Source organism: Podarcis muralis, chromosome 15 (assembly GCF_964188315.1).
Source record: "Podarcis muralis chromosome 15, rPodMur119.hap1.1, whole genome shotgun sequence".
NCBI lineage: Eukaryota > Metazoa > Chordata > Lepidosauria > Squamata > Lacertidae > Podarcis > Podarcis muralis.
In genome coordinates this window covers 16,316,930-16,337,404 of record NC_135669.1, presented here as the reverse complement: position 1 = coordinate 16,337,404, position 20,475 = coordinate 16,316,930, and the positions used below count along the sequence as shown (strand labels likewise).

At 47.6% G+C, this 20,475-nt stretch overlaps 2 protein-coding genes across 4 annotated transcripts in view; both read right to left on the bottom strand.

Moving 5' to 3' along the window:
• Positions 1-10,742, bottom strand: part of KMT2A (lysine methyltransferase 2A) — a 46,945-nt gene extending 36,203 nt beyond the window's left edge. For both annotated transcript variants that reach the window (XM_028708595.2, XM_028708596.2), the window contains exon 1: positions 10,299-10,742. In XM_028708595.2, the coding sequence (XP_028564428.2) occupies positions 10,299-10,727 (429 nt within the window). In that variant the 5' untranslated portion in view covers positions 10,728-10,742. The remainder of the gene's footprint in view (positions 1-10,298) is intronic.
• Positions 10,743-14,936: 4,194 nt separating this feature from the next.
• ATP5MG (ATP synthase membrane subunit g) overlaps positions 14,937-20,475 on the bottom strand; it is a 73,006-nt gene continuing 67,467 nt past the window's right edge. The window contains exons 2-4 of one of the 2 annotated variants that reach the window (XM_077919743.1): positions 17,625-17,737; positions 15,906-16,066; positions 14,937-15,267 (exon numbers count right to left, since the gene is read on the bottom strand). In XM_077919743.1, the coding sequence (XP_077775869.1) occupies positions 15,169-15,267; positions 15,906-16,066; positions 17,625-17,688 (324 nt within the window). In that variant the 5' untranslated portion in view covers positions 17,689-17,737 and the 3' untranslated portion in view covers positions 14,937-15,168. Of the gene's footprint in view, positions 15,268-15,905; positions 16,067-17,624; positions 17,823-20,475 lie in introns of those variants that run through there. The other variant, XM_028707691.2, reaches the window with a different exon arrangement.

Here is a 20,475-nt window from a genome sequence, read left to right as displayed (position 1 = left end):
CATCTTAATCCCCCCAAGCAACCAATTCTGGATCACAACCACATCTCACTGAATTTCTGGCCTGCGGTACTGTTCCATGCTCAGCCACTGAACTCTTTTCTGTTTTGATCGCCAGCCACCAAGAAGCAGAACCTTGAGTCTAGTTGCAGCTTTCTAAATTAAGAATGGGATAGATAGGTGTTTGAACAATGGAAGAATGCAATGTAAGGGCAGATATTTAAACTTATATAAATTATGATATAGCATTTGGCCAGACCATATAGAAATCTTTCCTCGAGAGCCTTGTCAACCAGCTTGAACATAATCATTTTTATGCATAAGTCTTCTTATTCTACTGGGTACAAAATGATCCCAAAGTGAAAGTTTGATATTTTTCTTCTTTACCATTAAGCATCCCACACCTAAGCTCTGTAATAGACAACCCCATTATATATTTTTTGCATGATTTCATTGGTGTAGGTTGTTAAATACTATGACCTTATCTCACAGAGATCCTTTTGGAAAGACTCATTCTCTTAAGCTTGTATATTACAAGTGCACCAGAGGTGCCCCCTTCTTATTTATACCAAGCTGTGTGGGAAGCAGCTTCCCCATGGCACTATCTCACTGCCCGTGGTGGTGTGTGTATGAAAACATCACAAACATGTCAGTTCCCTTCTATCTGATCAGCTGGTGAGAAATAGACAATAGACCAAAAACAAAACAAAACAACCCCTCCAAAAAAACCCAACCCAGAAAACATTCCTTGACCTAACCTTTCCTTCCATGGTTCCTTATATCCCCCTTTCCTCATGTTTTTTCAGTTCACCTTGTCTATCGCAACAACTTTTATATACTTTATTATTTCTTACTCTGCTGAAAATCTTCCCATCCTGCTAGGTAAATTGTTTACTTATAGTACTTTCCCATATATTCCATAAACAACATCTAGTCCTCTTTATAGATTTCGCCATTTTGGTTTCTTATTCTAGTAGTCATCCCTGCTAAGCTCTGCATATAACAGTTTAATGTGCCATTCACTCAGCAGTAGGTTAGAGGGCCGAACACCCTCTTTTACAAAATATGAAAATGGAGATTCATCAGCTTCTGTCTGATGTGACAGATTCTTTCACTTTCAAGGGGACTTATATAATAATTCCTGTCTTGGGTGAAGCCAACATAGCAGTGGATTGGGTGAAGCTGCAATTTTCTTTTAATTAGTCAAGAGCTTCATGGTCTGAGTATACGGAGGCTGCACTCCTGGATCTCAAAGCCTTTTTCTGCAGCCACTCAAGTCACCAGGCTTGAAAAGAGTCTCCCTTCTTTCCCTTCCCTTCCCTTGTAAGAGACAATTCCTCCATCCCTACCCACAAGCATCTCCAGTGGGAATCTAGTGAACGATGACTCAGGAGCCAGTGATTTAAGGTGGAAAAATTCCCAGTGCTTTTATTTTTCCACAGAAACTCTTCCGTTTCATAAGTTCACTATTAACAATGAACAGATGCCAACTGTGAACAAAACATTAGGCAAGATTGACAGTTTCAACATTTTTAGCTTTGCTTACTAAACACAAGTAAAACAGACATGCTGAATTTGATTAGTCTCTATGGCATCAGAAAATTTTCTGATTCCAACTGATTTTTTTCCTAATGCAAATCACCTTATGCAAATCTGGGTAATTTGTACAGGATTCCCCCCCCCCCCCGAAAACTCAAATCACTCCCAGGGACTGTTGTGTCTTCTTACAACTGAGACAAAAGTGGAACCCATCTAGCTATGTTCCTTAAGCTTTAAAACAGGACAACTGTAGAAGGCTCTCCACCCTATCTGAGTGACCCAACAGCAAAATAAAGTCAATGGGATTACAAAATGGTTGAGTATATATCATGCTGACCCCCCAATTAAGTTAGAAATGGAAAAAGAGATTGCAAGTCTGTAAGGCTTTGGGAAGCTTTAGAAAAACAACATGGCCCAAGCTGAGCTTTGCAGACAGACCAGAAGCACTCCATGTTTAAGCAGGCCATAGATTTGCTGAAGAAAGCCGGTCCAAGTTACCAGAGAAACAGGTGCATGAGACAAGGATCTTAGAGGATTTATCAGTTTCAATGTAAAAGCATTCCCTCAACATACCTTGGCTTTTTGTTTCTCCTTCCGGAGCCAAGAGGAAAATGCAGCACCTTCTATATTAGATGAAGCAGCAATGAACCTAACTGACAGAGAAGCTCCAGAAAGAACAGCCTTTGCAGTAGCAGCAGCATTGCAACAGGGAGCCTGCTTCCTATCTACTTAAGAAGCTGGGGCTATGATACGGGTCTGTGCTAGAGCAGAAGCCAGGCAGCCCAAGGAAAAGAGATGGGGAATAAGTAGGCTGCACTGCTTTATAGCCCCCACAAGTCATGACTCCAGTTTGGGTGCTGTCCCTTCCTGCAGAAAGTGTCAGTTGGGAAGGGCTTTCCCTCACCCTTCTCATATCTTTTGGCATTATTGTCTTCAGACTTCCCCATTTTCTGAGGCTCTTCATCCCGGCTTTTGACACCTGAGGTGTACATTTTAGGACACGCATTATTTCTGTAATTTTAAGTTGTTTTAAATTATTTTTAACATTGTGCTTTAATAGCTGCAATAAAGATGGGTAATAAATTATAATGCTAATAATAACAGCATGCAAACCTTTCACTAATTAAGTTTTTTCAGATGATTCAAATAGTTATGCAGAAATGATAATTCTCCCAAGATCCATCTAGAGTCCTGGCAGACTTTCCTCTCTTAAAGGATTAACTTCCATCACAAAGGATAAGTCTTCTTCCCTGTTTCCTGATTTCTAATCTTTATGTATCACTTTTTGGTGTAAGTGGCTAAAAGGTAGGAAATAAAAGAAAACCACCCTAAATATTTTTTTAAAAATCTATAAATAATAAAAACAAAGGTCAACAGTTAAGACTTAGTTAATACAAATAAAGAGAGTGTGCGTCTTTAAATGGTATTTGGGGGCCAATCCAAAGCTTCAGAGATCCAAAGATTCCTGGTTGCAGCCATGGGGCTTCTGACAGCCCCAAACAACTGCCCCCACTTCCTGTCCCCAGGTTCCCAGCTAACTGTGCAGCCACAAAAGAATACCAAAGCCACAGCAAGGAACACAACTTATATATAAATGACATACACAGTGGCGCTCCATCACTTGAAATAGACAACAAGCAGCCAAGACTAATAACAAAGGAGGAATAATGTTAAGTCTTCTATCAGAACCCTAACACTTCTAGACTCCCCCTGGAGTCCAGACACAAACACATCTCAGGAACCTCCTTCAACAGGGACTGCAAGGATAAGGGATCCCACAGGTGTGCAAAGGAGTGCGGAGCCGGTGCTTAAAAAGCTTACACATTTATTCCCAGGTGTTTACAATGCAATTTAAAATACGTAAACATCAAAAATATTCAAGGAAGGCAATACAAAACAACAACATGTTAACACAATTCAGCTATCACCCTGAAAAAGCATCAGAGAGGGAAACCATCATACCAGTGGCTAAATTATCATTTCATTAAAATGATAAGAGAATCAGATATTGGCTGCTTATTGTCTATGCCAAGTTAAAACCTGATAAAGCTTTGGGAGGGGGACATTGTTATTATGATTAATTTATTATTATGCTTTTTGTTTGTTTTTATTTTTACGCTCCATAAAATGTTTTCTTAATGTTGTACACTGCCCTTGGATCTTTGGATAAAGAGTGGCATATAAATTGAATTAATCATCATCATCATCCTGGGATAGCTCAGTGAGTAAAGCATGAGACTCATCTCTGCGTTGTGGGTGGACTAGATGACCCTCATGGTCCCTTCTAACCCTATGATTCTAATAAGCTGGGCATCTGGCAGAATTTGTGGAGGGTGTTCCACAGATCAAAATGTTCTAGCTTCTGTTGCCTTCCCAGTCTGTGTGACAGACAGTCATGCAACGGGTGCAGCAATCTGCAGCATGCAGACAGAGTAATAGAAACTTCTGCATTTGTTACTTCTCTACCTGTCATGCAGCTTTCAAGAGCACAGCACAGGAATCCTGCAAGACCAATACTGCTGGTGAGCCCATTCACCTAAACCCTTCCACAACTGGCCTCTGCTCTTGTGATAGTTAACAAATAAGGAACTAGCACCCCCTACAGCTGCCATGTGCTAAAGAGAAAAAACTCCACCAGCCCAGGCCAAGGAGGGTCTGCATATCCTGATTAACATCTCGCATCAGCCATGCTGAAGGACACCTCACCCAGAGAATCTAAAGGCAGAAGACCCAATGGCACTTGGACACCTCCTCCCCTGCTCCAGCAGCAGAGACAGTGATGAACCAGAACTGAAGGCAGAGCAAATGGTTCAACACATCTAGCAAAATGAGATCAACCATCCCTGGGCCCTACTCAGGAGGACAAAGGGGGGAAAAACCTGAAACAAACTCCAGATCTAGAGGGCAGCTATAATAACTATCGCATGCCGCCTGTCCTTGCTGTTGCAACACCCTTTTCTTTCTCTAGCTTGAATCCTTGGCTGGACAGCTCCCTGCCTGCTTTGGCACACCTTGCCTTCATTGCCTGACCAGCTTCCCAGTCTCATCATATGACAGGAAATCCATCCACCCCACTCATGGTTGCTGAGGAGACAGCAATTCAGTCCCCTCCCAGCCATGTCCAGCCCAGTAACTCCTGGGGTGATAATTAATGTAGCAGCTGGGCTCAGTTCTGGAGGGTCCTAACAGTGCTTTGAGAAAATCGTCAGCAGACATTGGTAATTATCCTAACAAAAAGGGTATGTCAATGAACCGGATGTCGGGACTGGGTATCTTGTGGCATGAATGAGTCAGTTATCTGAACAGGGCTACTGGAGAGTAATTCCAGTTGCTGCACTGTCTGGTATGAGTCTAACCCAGCAGACCGGTACCAGGAATTGAACCCATGATCTCATGTATGCTAACCAGTGCAATGCCACAACATAGGCACTTTTAAGATTGGGGTGGGAGACATCTCATGGATGGAGTGGGGGGTAGGAAGTGGTACGTGCCAGGAGCTTGGCCCCAGAAGATCAAAACGTCCCAACCATAGGGGTTTGTTTTTTTTATTTACAGGCTCCTGCATTATGTGAGTACGGCAGGGATAGCCAATGTGGTGCCCTCCAGATATTGCTAGACTCCCAACTCCCATCAGCCTCACTCAGCTTAGCCCATGGTCAAGGATGATGAGAGTTGTAGTCCAACTAGTGTCCGGAGGGCAGTGTTGGTTATCTCTGGGTTAGGTTATCCCTCTCTGGTCCAGGAAGCCCCAGCCCTAGTCCTGCTACCTCACCCTTTTCCACATCTAAAGTTACTGCTGCTCACAAAGGGGAGCTTCCCTCCTTGTGGAGGTCACAAACCCATTGCTCCTGGGCAGCTCAAAGGGTGGCCTCCTGTAAGTTTGCTGATATAGCTTCTATTCTTGTTTGTCTGCATGGCTCTTCTTTGCCAAAAACACCCCCTCACCTCACAATACAAACATATCTTGTGCAGCATTACTTGTGTTGCCTGTGTAGTATTGCTGGCCCCATAGCAAGACTTAACCTTACTCCTGGGAAGCCTCTGATTGCTGAGCACTGGGATGCCTTTACTGGAGGAGGTGCTCTATTTCTGGGAACTAGAATATGACTATGGGGTGGAAAGAGTGCTTCTGCTGGTTCCTGTAAGTTGATTGGTGCATTGTGTGCATTGCTAATGAGGGGATCTCATCACCAATTGATGGACGGCACCAGAGCTTTTACGGATACTCTGGGAGTTCTGTCAGTGTCATTACATTTTTGTTTTTGTTTGCACAGTTGTTGTTGTGCCACTGATTGTTGTTGTGCTACTGACTAGGCATAGAAACATAACTATATTAAACCAGCACTGAGTTTAATGTGCCGAGTTTAACTCTTTCCCAGAAGAATCTCATGTAGCAGGAGCACAGAATGGGAGCCCCTACCCATTATGTCCTTGAGAAATTATTTTGGGGGGAAGGGGGGCAGTCTTTTGGCTTTCTTAGTCTCCAGTAATGCTGTTTAAGATAAGACAAGATGCTCTTCATGTTGGATGTTTTAATTTTGAGCAACTCCTAAGTTTTACAAATAAATAAATAAATACCTCTTTCTTCAAAGGTGCTCTATTAATTTAACTCCAGCAAAGTCCTATTGGACAGAGGTAGCACCTTTCATTTGTCTGCCATAAAGCACTGTTTTTGCATAAGTCAATATAAGCCCAAGTGATAAAGACTGACTTGGCAGTCACATATTCCCCTGTTCCCCAAGTGCCAAGATCTTCTTTGGAAACAAAGTCTGCAGAGCCGGAGAAGGTGTTTTGTACACAGCAAGCTTCAAGGTTCCAGGGAAGACTGGGGGCTGATGTTTTACTAACAGGAGCCAAGAACACATCCAGCAGCTTAGCTCTTGAGGTTTAATTATGCAGGATGCTGTCAGGTGGACTTTGGTAATATAGTGCCCTGAGCAGGGACAAAATCCCCCCCAAGTATTTCTTATTTTCACAAAAATTCCTTTTAGAACAGTTGCTTTTTAATGGATCTTCTCAATATTATTACTATTTTGCAATCCGTTGGCTTGGCACTCTAAGATAGGGAACTGGCTGCAGCACCCTAAACCCAGAGCTGACTCCAGCTGAGAACATTATACTACCAGGTGACTAGAAGTACAACATACCAAGCAACAAAGTTGCTATGCCATCAGTGTAAAATGTACAATTCTGAGTGGCAAAATTTCAAAATTATGAAAGAAAAATATATTCAAACACAGTTCTGACCATCCCTTCCTGCAAAGATTTCAATAAAGTTCTTTAGCTTGCCTCCTAAAAAATTATGATCCATTCACCATTACAGTGCAATAGTGACACCACTGTTTTAGGTTACTTGTTTGTTTGATATCCTGTCCTTCAGTTGAACTTTGAAGGGGGAATTACAGCATATAAGGATAATAAAAAAGAAAAACATAACAGCTGCAAAAAAATTAATAAGATTCCCAATGGAATAGCCTAAAAAGAAAGTAGCATTAAAAGACCTCTGATGGGTACCAGAAAGGCAATTAAGATGTCATTTACATGCTAAGCTTCTTTCTCAAATACTTAAAACCCAGATGAAATAGCAAAAATTATTTTTTTCATCATTAAAGTTGTATGAAACAAGTTCAGCATTCTTAAACTTAAGTTTTAATTATGGGGGGGGGGGAATAAACAGATGTGGGTCATAACATCTGTTGCTGAAAGAGAACTGAAGCTGCTCTGCTGCTCAGAGCACTTAAGTGGCCAATTCTCTGCTACATCACTGAAAGGCCTCAGAAAGGAAATAGGCTCTGCCACAACAAAAAATGCAAGACCATCAAAATCTCTGTCACCAAGGAAGGTGTGGCATACTGATATCAATATCAAATAATTTGAAATGAGTGGGACATGCCCCCGTCATTCAAATCATTTTGCATGCAATTAATTTTCCTCTTAGAAAAGTTGCGACAACATCAAGCATCCCAGTGGCAACTTCAGTCTAAGTTTCTCCAAGTCCTACCTGAATAAAACAAATCTAAACTGGAAGATCTAAGATAATAAGGGACATATTTGCAATAAAGGTTCCTTATCAGGTTTGTGTCACTGCACTGATATGTACTGATTCATCTGTAAATAACTAGGGCTCCATATTTTACATGAGTAGAGGTCCACATATTTTTTAAAATTACTACATCTACACAATTTGGTTAAATCAGATAAATCAGATATATTCTGTCTCTGAATAGGACCACTTTACTGAGCATATGTCCAAAGTTTATTTTAAAAATGTAAAATGGAAAGTTTTTTTCTTAAAATATGTAACTGCCCTAATATGTCTCAGATAGGTTATTCCAGCTATCCTAATAGCAACACAGCTGTTTTAACAATGTTTTCACTTGAAAACCCCACTTTCCCAGAAAAGAGTAATGACTGAAAGAGCTGCTTATTTGAAGGACTCCTTTAGAAAAGAAAGAACAATATACTCAATAAAGTGGTTGGGACTAGATGTATGAAAAACCCAAGTTCAATTGTCTGGGCCTGGAAGCTAATCTTTCTCATTTATAAGCTATTTTTAAGAAATGAAGTGATACTAAAATGAGCCCCATACCCATTTCTCTTGAGCTTCTTTGAGACTGGGTAAAGTCAGTTCTCAGCCTTGTGGTTTATTAATCTTTGCTTAGTTACAGCAATTCCATGCACACATTTTCACATGTAAATAAATCTGAAAAAGACCTGATTTAAAACCTGTTTACATAAAATTATTGCATCCAACTGCTAAATTCATGAGGGAGATGGCATCTAGCACTGTCTAGGGCTTACCTCAAACTGCTCAAGAGGCTCATTCAAAGAGGAGCAGAGGCAGGTGCCTTGTCATTAGGAAGGAGAAGGTAAGCAGCAGGTTGTATCAACCAGAGTAAAATCATAAATAAGTGCTGCATAACTGTTTACAGCCTTTGACTAATCAAACCATCTATGGCCTTTTAAACTGTGGCCTTTTAAACTTTTAAACTGGAGGGGTTATTGTTTTTGTTTGGTATTATGTTATATATAATATATGTTATGAAATATTATATATAGAGAGAGTGTGTGATTTTATATTGTAAACCACTCTGTTATCTTTGGAAGAAAGGCAAAACAGAAATTCAATAAACTAAACTAAACAAACAAACAAACAAACAAACAAACATAGGAAGCAGCCTTATATTGTCAGACCACTTAATCCATCTAGCTCGGTATTCTCTACAATGAATAGCAGGAGCTCTCCATGGTTTCAGGCATGCAACATTCCCAGTCCTACCTACCAATGCCACTGGGGCTTGAACCAGGGACCTTGTGCATACAAGCTAGATGCTCTACCACTGAGCATCTAAGGCCATTCCCATAAGGAATGATTTTGGGGGACAACTGTATAACAACCTTCTTTAGTTTGGAGCCTTCCAGATGTTTTTTGGACTGCAACTATGCACAACCATACAGGTTGGGGCTGATAGGAGTTGTAGTCCAAAAAGCTCTAGAGGCTATCAGATTGGGGAACACTGCTGCAACGCAAGCTACTTAGCCAGCCTCCCAACCTAAGAAATAGAAATACCCCATGGTATTGCAGTCCAATATCTGAAAGGCCAACAGATTGAACATCCCTGTTTTACAGGAATATAGGAAGGTAGGGAAAGTACTGAACAGAAGAAAGAGAAAACCATAGAATCATATAATTGTAGAGTTGGAAGAGATTCCTGAGGATCATCTAGTCAAACCTCCTGCAATGCAGGAATTTCAACCATATCATACATAACAGATGGCCATTCAACTTTTGCTTAAAAACCTACGTGGAAGGAGAGTCCACCGCCTCCTGAGGGAGACTGTTCTACTATCAAATACTGTAGCTCTGTCAGACAGTTATTCCTGATGTTTAGTTGGAATATCCTTTCCTGTAACTTGAAGCCATTGATTCAGGTCCTAGCCTCCTGACAGGTCTTTAGGGCTATCATATCTCCTGTCAGTCTCTTCTTCTCCAAGATAAATATGCTCCCTTAACCAGTGATGCCTGACCACCTAGACACCCTTGCTTGCAGGGAGGCCGGCAAGCGGATAGAAGAGCGCCTGGCAAGGACGCATCCCTACACAAAGTGCATTGCAACTGTGGCGAGATGGCTTCCCTGCAGGAGGAGTGCGGAGGCAGGCAGGATCGTGGCCCCGCGGCTTTGATAGTCGGGAGGAGGGGGTGGGTGGGAGAGAGCTCTTCTTCCCCTCCCAGCGGGCAGAAATGCAGGTGCGAGCGGGCCTTGCCGCTCCCTCCCCGGCGAGAAGCGCGGATGCTTCCAAGGAGAGAGAGAAGGGAGAGGGTGGCGCTGGCGTCCTCGCTCGCTCGCTGCTTCTCCCGCCCCGCCGTTCTTCGCGCGCAGCAGCAGCATCTCCTCCCGGGGAGGCGAGGTGGGCGTGCCTGTCAAGTCTCCCGCGGCGGCCCAGGCTGCTGGTTGCGAGGCGGGCACGAGGTGGGCGGATCCCCTCCGGGAGGTGGTGGTTGTAGCGGGGGGGGGGGGTTAAAGAAAGCCTCCGCCTTCTCCCGCTCCATCCATCCCGAGGCGGCTCGTTTCCCGCCGGGCGCGAGCGCAGGCACGCCCCCCATCTCAATGCCGCCCCGCGTGCGCGCGCGCTTCTCTCTTCCCCCGCCACACACGCGAGCGAGCGCGCGTGCTAGGGAAGTCTCCCCCGCGCGCCCCCCGCCGCACACATCCCGCTCCCTCCCCTTCCCTCCCCCGCGCGCCCGGCCGCCTGCTCCTCACCTCTCCACTGCCCGCCTCAGCACCGCAGGCCGCCCGGAACCGGCGCAGGTTGATGCCGATGGTGGCCGAGACCTGGAGCGCCGCGTCGAAGCCCGGCGCCACCCCGGCACTGGCCGCCGTCGCCGCTACCGAGGAGGCAGCGGCGGCGGCGGCGCCCGAGCCGGGAGCAGCAGCGGGTGGAGGCGGAGGAGGCGGCGGGCCGAGGGCGGCGGCGGCGGAGGCCGAGGAAGAGCCGCCCGCCCCGCCCCCTCCACCGCTGTTTCCCGCCGGCGCGGCCGCTCCTCCGCCGCCAGCCGGGCGCTCCTCGGGCGGCTCCCCGCGCAGGCTGCGCACGGCCGGCACCCGCACGCGGCAGCCCCCGAGCCCGCGGCGGCCCCAGCCACAGCTGCCGGGCCGGGCCGGGAAGCGCCACCGACCGCTGTGCGCCATCTTTACTGTGAGGCGACGAGCCAGAGAGCGGGGCCGGGCCGCGCCCGGGAACCTGCCTGGCGCACAACCCGCCCCTAGGGGCGCTGCAGACACGCGGCTCCCATCCAGGTTCCCGGGCCCCGCCAGAGCGCCGCCCCGCGCCTCGCCTGAGCCATGGCTCGCCGCAGCAGCCGCGGCATAACAGCGGAGCCTATACAGGGGCTGGGGCCCCCGCCCGGGAAGCGGGACACCTCAAAAGCCCGGCCGGCCTGCGCGGCATAACTTTGGGCGGCATGCTCGGCGCGGGGCCCCCGGCTGGGGCGGGCCTTCAGCTTCACTGCGGCCGCCTGGTCCGCCCAGTGGCCACTGGCGGGGACCGCAGCAAACGGCGGCGGCAGGAACAGCAGCTGCTCCTACGGCCGCCCTTGCGAGGATGCCCGCCCGCGGCAGCCTCCTGCAACAGGACGAGGGCAGCAGGTGCAGCGCGGCTGGAGGCGCTGCAAGGCGGCCGCCCCAGATCAAGAGCAGGCGCGGGTGTGGCCTCGCTCACGTGCCAAAACTTAGCCTGGCGGCAAAACAGCGAAAAAAGGCGCTTAGAGAAAAGAGCATCCTGGTGGCGCACCCTGCTAGGCCTTTCTTCTTTCTAAGGGTGCAAGGCCAGCTTCGCTTGGCAACTGGAAGTCTCCGCTTCTCCGCCTCTAGTAAGGCTGCTCTCTTGCCCTCCCTTCTCTTCACCTGGCACCAGTGCGAATTGCCCCTCTGCCTCCATGGGGGGGGGGGGCAAGGAAAGTTTCACACCAGCTTTGCTGATGAAACCCAAATTTGGCAGACGTATCCGTTTTGAATCCTCGCAATGGGGTGAGCTCCTGTTGCTTGGTCCCTGCTCCTGCCAGCCTAGCAGTTCGAAAGCACATCAAAGTGCAAGTAGATAAATAGGTACCGCTCCAGCGGGAAGGTAAACGGTGTTTCTGTGTGCTGCTATGGTTTGCCAGAAGCGGCTTAGTCATGCTGGCCACATGACTTGGAAGCTGTACGCCAGCTCCCTCGGCCAATAAAGCGAGATGAGCTCCGCAACCCCAGAGTCTGTCACGACTGGACCTAATGGTCAGAGGTCCCTTTACATTTACCCGCATGCTGTGCAGGAGCTAAGTGGGAAATAGCATCACTCGTCCAACTTCCTGTTTCAGCTTAATGTACCCATTCTGGGACTAAAAGGAAGCCACCCTCAACACTTCATAACAAAGGTGGTGGGAATTCGGCTTTGTGGTTATCAGATGAAGCCCTCAATGGCCACATTTCCCATATTGGCCTTTCTTTAAGGACAGCCACAGCTTGGCAGACTAAGCAGCAGAAGCCTAGCTGGACTGATGGTGTGACTCACTCTTAAATTTCTGTAGCTGGGGAGGCTGGGATAGGCTAAGCCAAGGACTCGCCCGAACAGATTCCCTCGGACTGAATGTGCCGTTTGGGTGTCCATATATTGCTTTCACCATTGCTAAAGGCTGGGCCTGCTTATCCATGAATATCCAACAGCCCCTTTGTAACCATGAAAACTTTGGGATGCTAGGCAATTCCCCACCTGCACTTAACAGGACTGGTTAAGGGGAACACAGGACAAATAACAAGGGACCAGCAGGTCATGTAGTCCAACCCCTAGATAGATGTCATTATCCAGGCATAACAAAAACAAGACTCGATTTTGCTGTTGGACCACACAAACAGCAGCATTATTAACCAGGCCAAGGTAATACAAACATGGACTTCTCTAGTGGCAGACAGCGGATATGTAGCAAAGCCCACCAGGGAGGTTGCCACCGCTAAATACAATCTGAGCTGCAGAAATCGGTGTTACCGTGCTGTTGTTGCTGCTTCCGATCCCCTTCTGTGGTCTCTCAATCCTGGGGTCTCTCACCAGCAAGCCACAATTAAGTTCTGTGTAGGCATTGCCTGCTGGGATGCTAAGCAACTACACTGAAACAATACTGTGATTTCTCAGCTGGAAACAGGTGGGGGAGGGGGGAGGAGAGGGAGGTTGGAAAGCCTCTGCACCAGAGACCCAAGTCTTTGTAAAGCTGTGCCATTACTGTACTTAGTTTGTGGTGCACATTCAGATTCCTGGGCCCTAGCAGAGAGCATTCCTTGCTGTCAAGCAAACTGGTGGGTTATTCTACAGCAACTCCATTATAAACATTAATATTCTTACCCACCTCTGTTTTAAAACTTTGCAGTCCTAGAAAGTGGAGTGCTGTAGTTCCAAACAAGGGCAAGGAAAGGAGCCACCACTCCAGCCATGCACCTCTGAATATACCTCCTTACAGACTGCACTCACCAGAAAGGGGTGGATTCCCTTGCCTTTCTTTTCCTGGATCATAGGCCCCAAGTGCTAACTCTGATAGCCTCCTCACAAACTGCAGAATGACGTTAAAAACTAGGATTGCCACCTCTATGGGTACAACCCATATTAGGCATAATTAAGCAGCACATTGTGCCACCTGGTCTGCTATCAGACTGTGCAAATAAGGCTCATCTTTCTCTAAAAACCGAGGCATTCCTTTGGCACAGATCCACATCTATATATAGCTGGACATTGCTAATGTATTAATAGTCAGGAAATGACTAAAGGGAAGAGGACGTTTCTTGGGAGTTTTCGATCTATAAAAGACACTAAATTTCAAGGCTCAAAACCCACACTAAGTTTACTGAGGATGCCTTGTTAAGGGGCACTACCATATATCCGATCCAAATAACTTTATTGTACTAGCCCCTGGCCATGACAAATCTGAATCAAAAATAAATGCAAACAAAAGGGGTGTTGCACCACAAATAATTGTCTCTTATTTGGATCTCTGTGTTTCCCTTACAGTTCGCTATGTTGTCCAGGGTCTTCTTTCTGATCTTTTTGGCAGCCAAAGCAAAAAGGGTCAGTGAAGCATTTACATGGCTAAGAAGCCATAGGACTTTCTCTGCCAGGGAGAGACATCTTATACAGGCAGTATAGTGAGAAATCGCCTCCTGGGTCCCACTACCATATAGGCCAGGACACTTTGATCAAGATGTGTATTTTTGGCATTCTACCCAGTTTAGCAATGCTGATGGACAAATATGTTCCACTCCTCTTTGCAACACAGGAGACTGGAAGGACTGTGGCCATACTTGCCTTCAGGTGCTCCTGACTAGGAAAAGGATTAAATATTCATTTGGAATTCTGGTCTACTGTTTTTAGGAGCAAGCTGCAGTACAACAGCACATAAAAAGAAACGCCTGCTAAAACCTCATGCTCATTAACAACCAAGCTTCATCCATCACACTATGTTTCTCCCTGTAAGGTCTGTACTCCAGCAGACCTGCCAGAGTAAGGAAAGCCATAGTTTGCTGCACTTCCACACAAAGTTAAATACAAAGTCATGCAATAATGAGGTTATATTTAAAGCAAGGCAGGTTGAGTAAAGTTATCCTTCCAACAGCCCAGTCACATTGGTTTTCAAGGAATTAGCATGATAGGTTTGGTGGCTGTTTTTTTAAGTCGTGAAACCACTTCCACAGCTGGCAGCACTAATGTGCTGCATTTATAAACGTGTCAATGGTGTCACGCAGACCCTAGCACAGAGCTAAGGCCAGTGTAATGCTCACTCACTGCTAGGCAACCAAAACATTATTGAAGCATTAGTTGATCAAAGGCTATTTAACATGGATACACAAATCAACCTTTGTTTCACAATTCCCCCCTTGCTATTAGTGACTCCACTCCATCTTAGGAAGCAACTAATATTTCAGAAGGCAAGTACTAGAAGTGGTGCCTGAGCAGGGCTTTTCTCAGTGGTTGCCTTGCCACTGAACACCTGGCTGGATGCAACCCAGTTAAGTTTGCCTCCTTCATATTCTTTAAAGCTTTCTGGGAGGAGTAATTAATGCCCAAACAGTGTTTTCACCCAGTACTTTAAGGATATGCTATTTTAAGTCATATTCTACTTGGTATTTAAAAAACCATATGAAAAAAGTGAGGAATGGGTTTTTGCTAGGAAACTTATATTGTTGTAGGGTGCCCAAACAGTAGAGCTTCAGAGGGAATCATCCTGCAATTTTAGACTGAAACAGGATCCAGGAGAGGCCAAGGTTACAGTATTTGGGTAAACTGCCTCAAGAGCCTGGTATTTCTACAAATTCTAGCATCAGAACAGTATAAAGGCACTTCAAAATACAGGGCAACAATCAAGACATACTCCCATTCACTTCTGAGTCATTCTTTGTATAGCGTTTATTTGAACAGCCAACCACTGGTGCCCACCCTATCCCCCAACAGGAGGAGGAAGAGTAGGAGTATTTTAGGGATCCTTGTCTGCATTCATGTCACCATCATCTGATTCTGCCCCAATCTGAATGTTATTTGTAGAGACCACCACAATTTCATCTCAGCACTGTAATTTAATACTACGACACTGTTAGGAGTAGAAACCAAAAACTTTCAAACATCATAGCCAATCAGGCCACGTTTGCCTATGATTTCACCGATGTAAAACCACATTAGCACTTCAGTAGCCACCAAGCCGTTCCTCAGCACTTCCTGAAAGAAAAGAGAAATATTTCACAACTTTTGCCACTTTAGCAAATCCTCCCTCCAAACACAAACCCCATTCCAGAGGCTTCCTTATGATCTATGATAGGGTGCATTACACGGCACACTCTAGTTCCTAGAAAATATCTGCGCCCATGCTTCCTCCACAGGATTGAGAAAGAAGGAACAGATATTTTAGCATTTCAGCTTGTGGCCCCCAAATTCATCCAAGATTCCAGCTTCAGGAATAGGAGCTCCTATGAACCAAGTAAAACTTTGCAAGTTACATCACCTACGGTCAAAGAATGAAAATGCAACTGCATGCCAGTTTACAAACAACTTTGAGACTATGACTGACTGTTGCAGGCATCACCGTTCTGGACAAAGAAGCAACCAGCCAGGATGAGGTCAGAGGCCCAGCCCACAATCTCAGGAGTTTTTTAAAAAAACTTTAATGATTTACAAGTTGTAATGTTTTAGAAAAATCACAATGATTGTATCAGGGTAAAGCACCAACAAGGTGTTCAGTTGGTCTTTTGCTTAATATTGACTGAATCCACTTTTTACATACAGCCAGATATAACCTATTATAGATATGAACAGCTATAGCTTAGGGTAATGACCTTTCACTTCTGGCTTGCAGTTACCTTGACAGTGAGCTGTTTGATGCGGCCAGTCTGCATGCTCTTCACCAATCCTTTCATGCCATCAATGGCCTTAGGAATTTCAGCAGGAGTTGGGGGAACCAATTCAACTTTAGCATAATACAAAAAAGTGGCCAGGCGAGGCTTTGAATAAGTGATAGCAGCTGAAAGAGATAAGAGTGGAATGAGATGAGAGCAAAAGCAGGTGTGTGCAAAGCAGACATCTACAAATCACCATAAACTAATGTCCCACTGTGCCAAAAGTGGCAGTTTCCTGACAGCAGGTAAAACTATCGTCATTAAACACCTGCGTCCAGTGGGGGATCACTGCTCTCAATCTGCACACAATGGCCATTTAATATGAACTCTTGAGTGAATAACCAAGGTTAGAAAAGTAGTCCAAATCCCTAGCACTGGCACATTTTTAAGCACCAGAGCAAAGCAGCACTTGGAATTTTTCCAACTCTCTAGGTAACTATTTGCACACGTAGGTCAAAACCTGCAGAATCCAAATATTCAGTGCCAGAACTCATTTGAGTGTTTAAGTACATTTAAAATAATTTAAGCATTTGAAGTAAAGCAAAACAGTGCAATTCTGGTCCCTACTGGCAACAATAGTAAGTGCCTTTAACAGTTTGGAATACCATTCAATAAGTAAAGCTCCCACACAGGTGATGGCAACTAAGAAAAGCATCATCTCTGTAGTGTTGCCATGTTGATAAGAATCCCTTCCCCAGCATGGCATTGTTTGCCAGGTGTCATCATGGTATGGTTCATGGGCATAGCCAGGGGTAGCAGCTGGCCCCCCCTAAATCAAGTCAATAAATAAAAAAAACTAAGAGTAGAAATTGGAGAAAGATTTTGACAGATTTATCTGAGCAGCTGGGATCAAAAGAAAATAATTTAAAACAACTGTTGAGACATTTCAGCCCGAATCTGCTAAACAGAGCCAGACAGAGGATGACAGGTTCTGCCCCCTCATAATCTCGACTACCTTCCACCCTTCCCAACATAAATCCTGGCTATGCCCATGGTATGGTTTTAGATTCTAGGTTGTTGTTGTTGTTTAGTCGTGTCCGACTCTTCGTGACCCCATGGACCAGAGCACGCCAGGCACTCCTGTCTTCCACTGCCTCCCGCAGTTTGGTCAGACTCATGTCTGACCAAAATGCTAGGTTAAGACCGTCTTATTCTTCTGGGCATGCGAAGGTCAGTCCCACTGCATGCACATCAAACAGTTTTATTGAACGGCTGCTTGATTAAATTTTATACATGTTCTCCCATGAACTCCAGTATTACTTGCTGCACGGCATTACTGTGGGATGGGATTTAAAGCCACAGTGCGACTAAGCAGCAAACTCGTTCCTTTGGCAGAAGCCACGGCAGGACGTCAGGTTCCCTTGGGGCAATTTACCGGTTCGACGCAAGCCTCAAATGAAACCCCTTCCCCGCCCGACCTTCGGCCCCACAGCTCTCGGAGCGGCCGCCCCCAGCACCGAGGCTGGGGAAGGAGCAGAGGGAGTGGGGCAAAGCGAAGGGCCGCCCCCTGCCAAGAGCGGCGACGGCTCGTCGCCCGCCCCCTAACAGGAAGCACGGCGCCGCCTGCTCTTCTTCTTCCAGCGCGGACGGGAAAGCGGCGGCAGCCGGGCGAAAGAGAAGCGCTTCTTCTTCAGCTGCCCCTGAAGGAAACTCGCCCAAGCCGGCGCCCCTCCCCTGACTGACCAGAAACAAGCTTGGGCCCTTGGGTGGTGATGGCCGACACCAGCTTCTGCGCAGCCTGCGCCATCCCGGGAGCGAGCGGCGGACGGAGGAGGACCGGAGAGGAATGAGGAGGAACAGCGGACAAGCAGGAGCCGCTCGAAAGAAGCCCCCTGAAGGTCACAGCCAGGCGGAGTGTAAGGACCCCGCCGCAGCTGCCCAAGCTGTGCCGGTCTCGCTCGCGCCGCCCACGCACTTAGCCCGGAGGAAGCGGGCGGGCGGGCGGACGTGCCTGCCGGGCTTTCTCAGTGGCTGCTGACTTCGCTTCCTTACCCGCGATTTTTAAAATATTTTTTCCTCTTTTCTTTCCAGCAGGCGTTTATCGAGGACAACTGTCTACGGGGTGGGGTGGGGAGAATGCTTGTGCGCGTGCGCCCTTCGCAGGCGCTGACGGAAGGAGGGTGAACGAAGTCCGTGAAATAAGGCAAGGAGCCGCTTCCAGCGAAGCGCACGCGCAGAAGCGGAACGCGGCCCCAGGCTGGCTTCCCCGGAGAGGGAGCAGCGGGCTTTTTCTTTTTGTCCGCAGCCTGGAGGGAAAGCCGAAAAAGAAAAAGAAAGAGCCCGTGGCAGGCCATGAGGGCACCCTTAGAAGGCAGCCGTCATAACACACGTTCCAAATGCATAGATATTTGCGTGCAGGTGATGCGTTGGGGGCGTTACAGTTAAATAACAGCTGGTTTTGAAACCACCATAGTCACTTAAGCCTGTACAGATAAAGCCTGATCCAAGAGCACTTTTTGCATGCAGAAGGCCCCAAATTCAGTGCCTGACATTTCCAGGAAAGTCTCAGATCCCTGGCTCAAACTATGGAAAGTTGCCACCCATGTAGACAACTCTGAGCTAAGTGGACTTTATAAACCAGACATTATAATAAATCTGACTTTATTTAAGGCAGCTTCTGACATTTCTAAATCTGAGCTTTCACAGCAGAGTACAGCCCCATCCATCACCGGGGGAACACCCCCTAGGCCAAGGTTTCCCAAACTTGGGTCTCCAGGTGTCTTTGGACTACAATTCCCATCATTCCATTGTCTTGCCAGCTAGGGATGATGGGAGTTGTAGTCCAACAGCTAGAGACCCAAATTTGGGAAACTGTATCCTAGACCAGTGTTTCCCAACCTTTTTTGGGCAAAGGCACACTTGTTTCATGAAAAAAATCTCGAGGCACACCACCATGCCAGATGGGGAAAGGTCACTTTTTACTTATTCACTTTTTGAATAATAAGAATTATACGTCATGGGGGGGGCAGGATTTTAGAGTTGTTTAGGTGGGGCATGGCCCCAAAAAAGGTTGGGAACCACTGTTCTAGAGCAAGTAAAGCTACCCCAGAGGGGGAAGGGTGGATTGAAAAAGTGGAATGAGGACAAGAGCCTATTCTTGCCAGGCTGCTGCTACACCCACTGGTCTTCCAATTGATCCAAATTGGGTCGCAGTGCCAAGTGCAACCGTGCAAACTATATGGCCAAAGATTTAAGAAGCTGGTCCCCCAAGTGCAATGTGTTTGGGTTCAATGTGGAAAAAGTTGACAGCGGCGGGTCTGCACTTGGAGGGCAGGAGCTCTCCAAGGTTTCCAAGGCAGGGATCGACGCCGGGAACTGATGTGCCTGGGATCCTTTTCGTGCAAAAACACACCTACACTCTGCCCGCTGAGTCACGACGCGGAAGCCTCTGTGGTTGTTTGATGCTTGTTCAGCATTTGGCGGTCATTCTGGGGGGTTGGGGGGTGTCTGGAAGAGGGGCAGCCCCCCGCCAAGCCCCTCGAGGCCCCGTCTCGGCTGCCCCTCGCCTCCTTCCCACGGCTCCCGGGGCTCCTTCCAGAGAACAGGAAGGCCCGCGACCTGGGGCGTGTGTATCCCCCCCCCCAGTCTCGGGCGCCTTGCTCACCCGTTCAGCGGGGGTCCCAGGGGTCGGTTTCCCCCTCCGGGACGAGGCGCAGGACTCCCGCCAGGTCCGCCCGGCACTCCCAGGAGCAGGCGGCCGACAGGCGCAAAGGGGCCTCCAGCGGCGGGAGCTTTTGCGAGGCCAGCTGCCACCGCCAGGCTGCTGCCGCTCGCCATGGCAAGCAGGAAGCCCCCCGGGCTCTGGGCGCCGAGAGGATGCTACGCGGCGGGACCATACGCGGGCAGCGGAGAAGAAGAAGGGCGGCGGGAGAGGGGCGGTTCTCGAGGGGGGAACTCAGCTTCCCAAGATCGCGGGGCTCACCGGACGGTTCTTCCCCGCAGGAACTTCCGCCCTTCCGCAGCTTCAACCGTAGACGTATTAGCATATGATAGGATGAAAGCTGGCCATAGAGAAAAGGCGAAGTTTGGCTGTCCGCAGCCTGGATTCCCGGGTTTCTTTCGATGTTACAGCCCCGTGACGTCAGCGCCACGCAGGCAGCCAGACGGCGAGAGCCCCGCGCTGGGCGGCCTCTCCTCACCGCCGCCGCCCCGCCTCTCGACTCGCCCGCCTCCCTCCCACGGCACACCAGGCAACGTCTCGCGGCACACTAGTGTGCCGCGGAACACCGGTTGGGAAACACTGTCCTAGACAAACCACCCACAGTGCCCCACTTCAATGTAGTGGCAGTAGCAGCATGCTTTTCACCCCCCCCCCCCGATACCTGCTTCTTCAAATTCAGGTAGGGGGAGATACTGTGGGACACATTTAGACAGACCCTGTCATGGAGCCCTATCCAATTAATTAAATTTCTCCAAGCCAATGCACCCCTGAATACAGGCAAGTTGTGGAAGGAAGGGGAGGTGGTTGTGGAAGCTATGGATAGGAGGAAGAAAGTGTCACAGGGCATAAAAAGATGGGCCTGTGACAAGCATG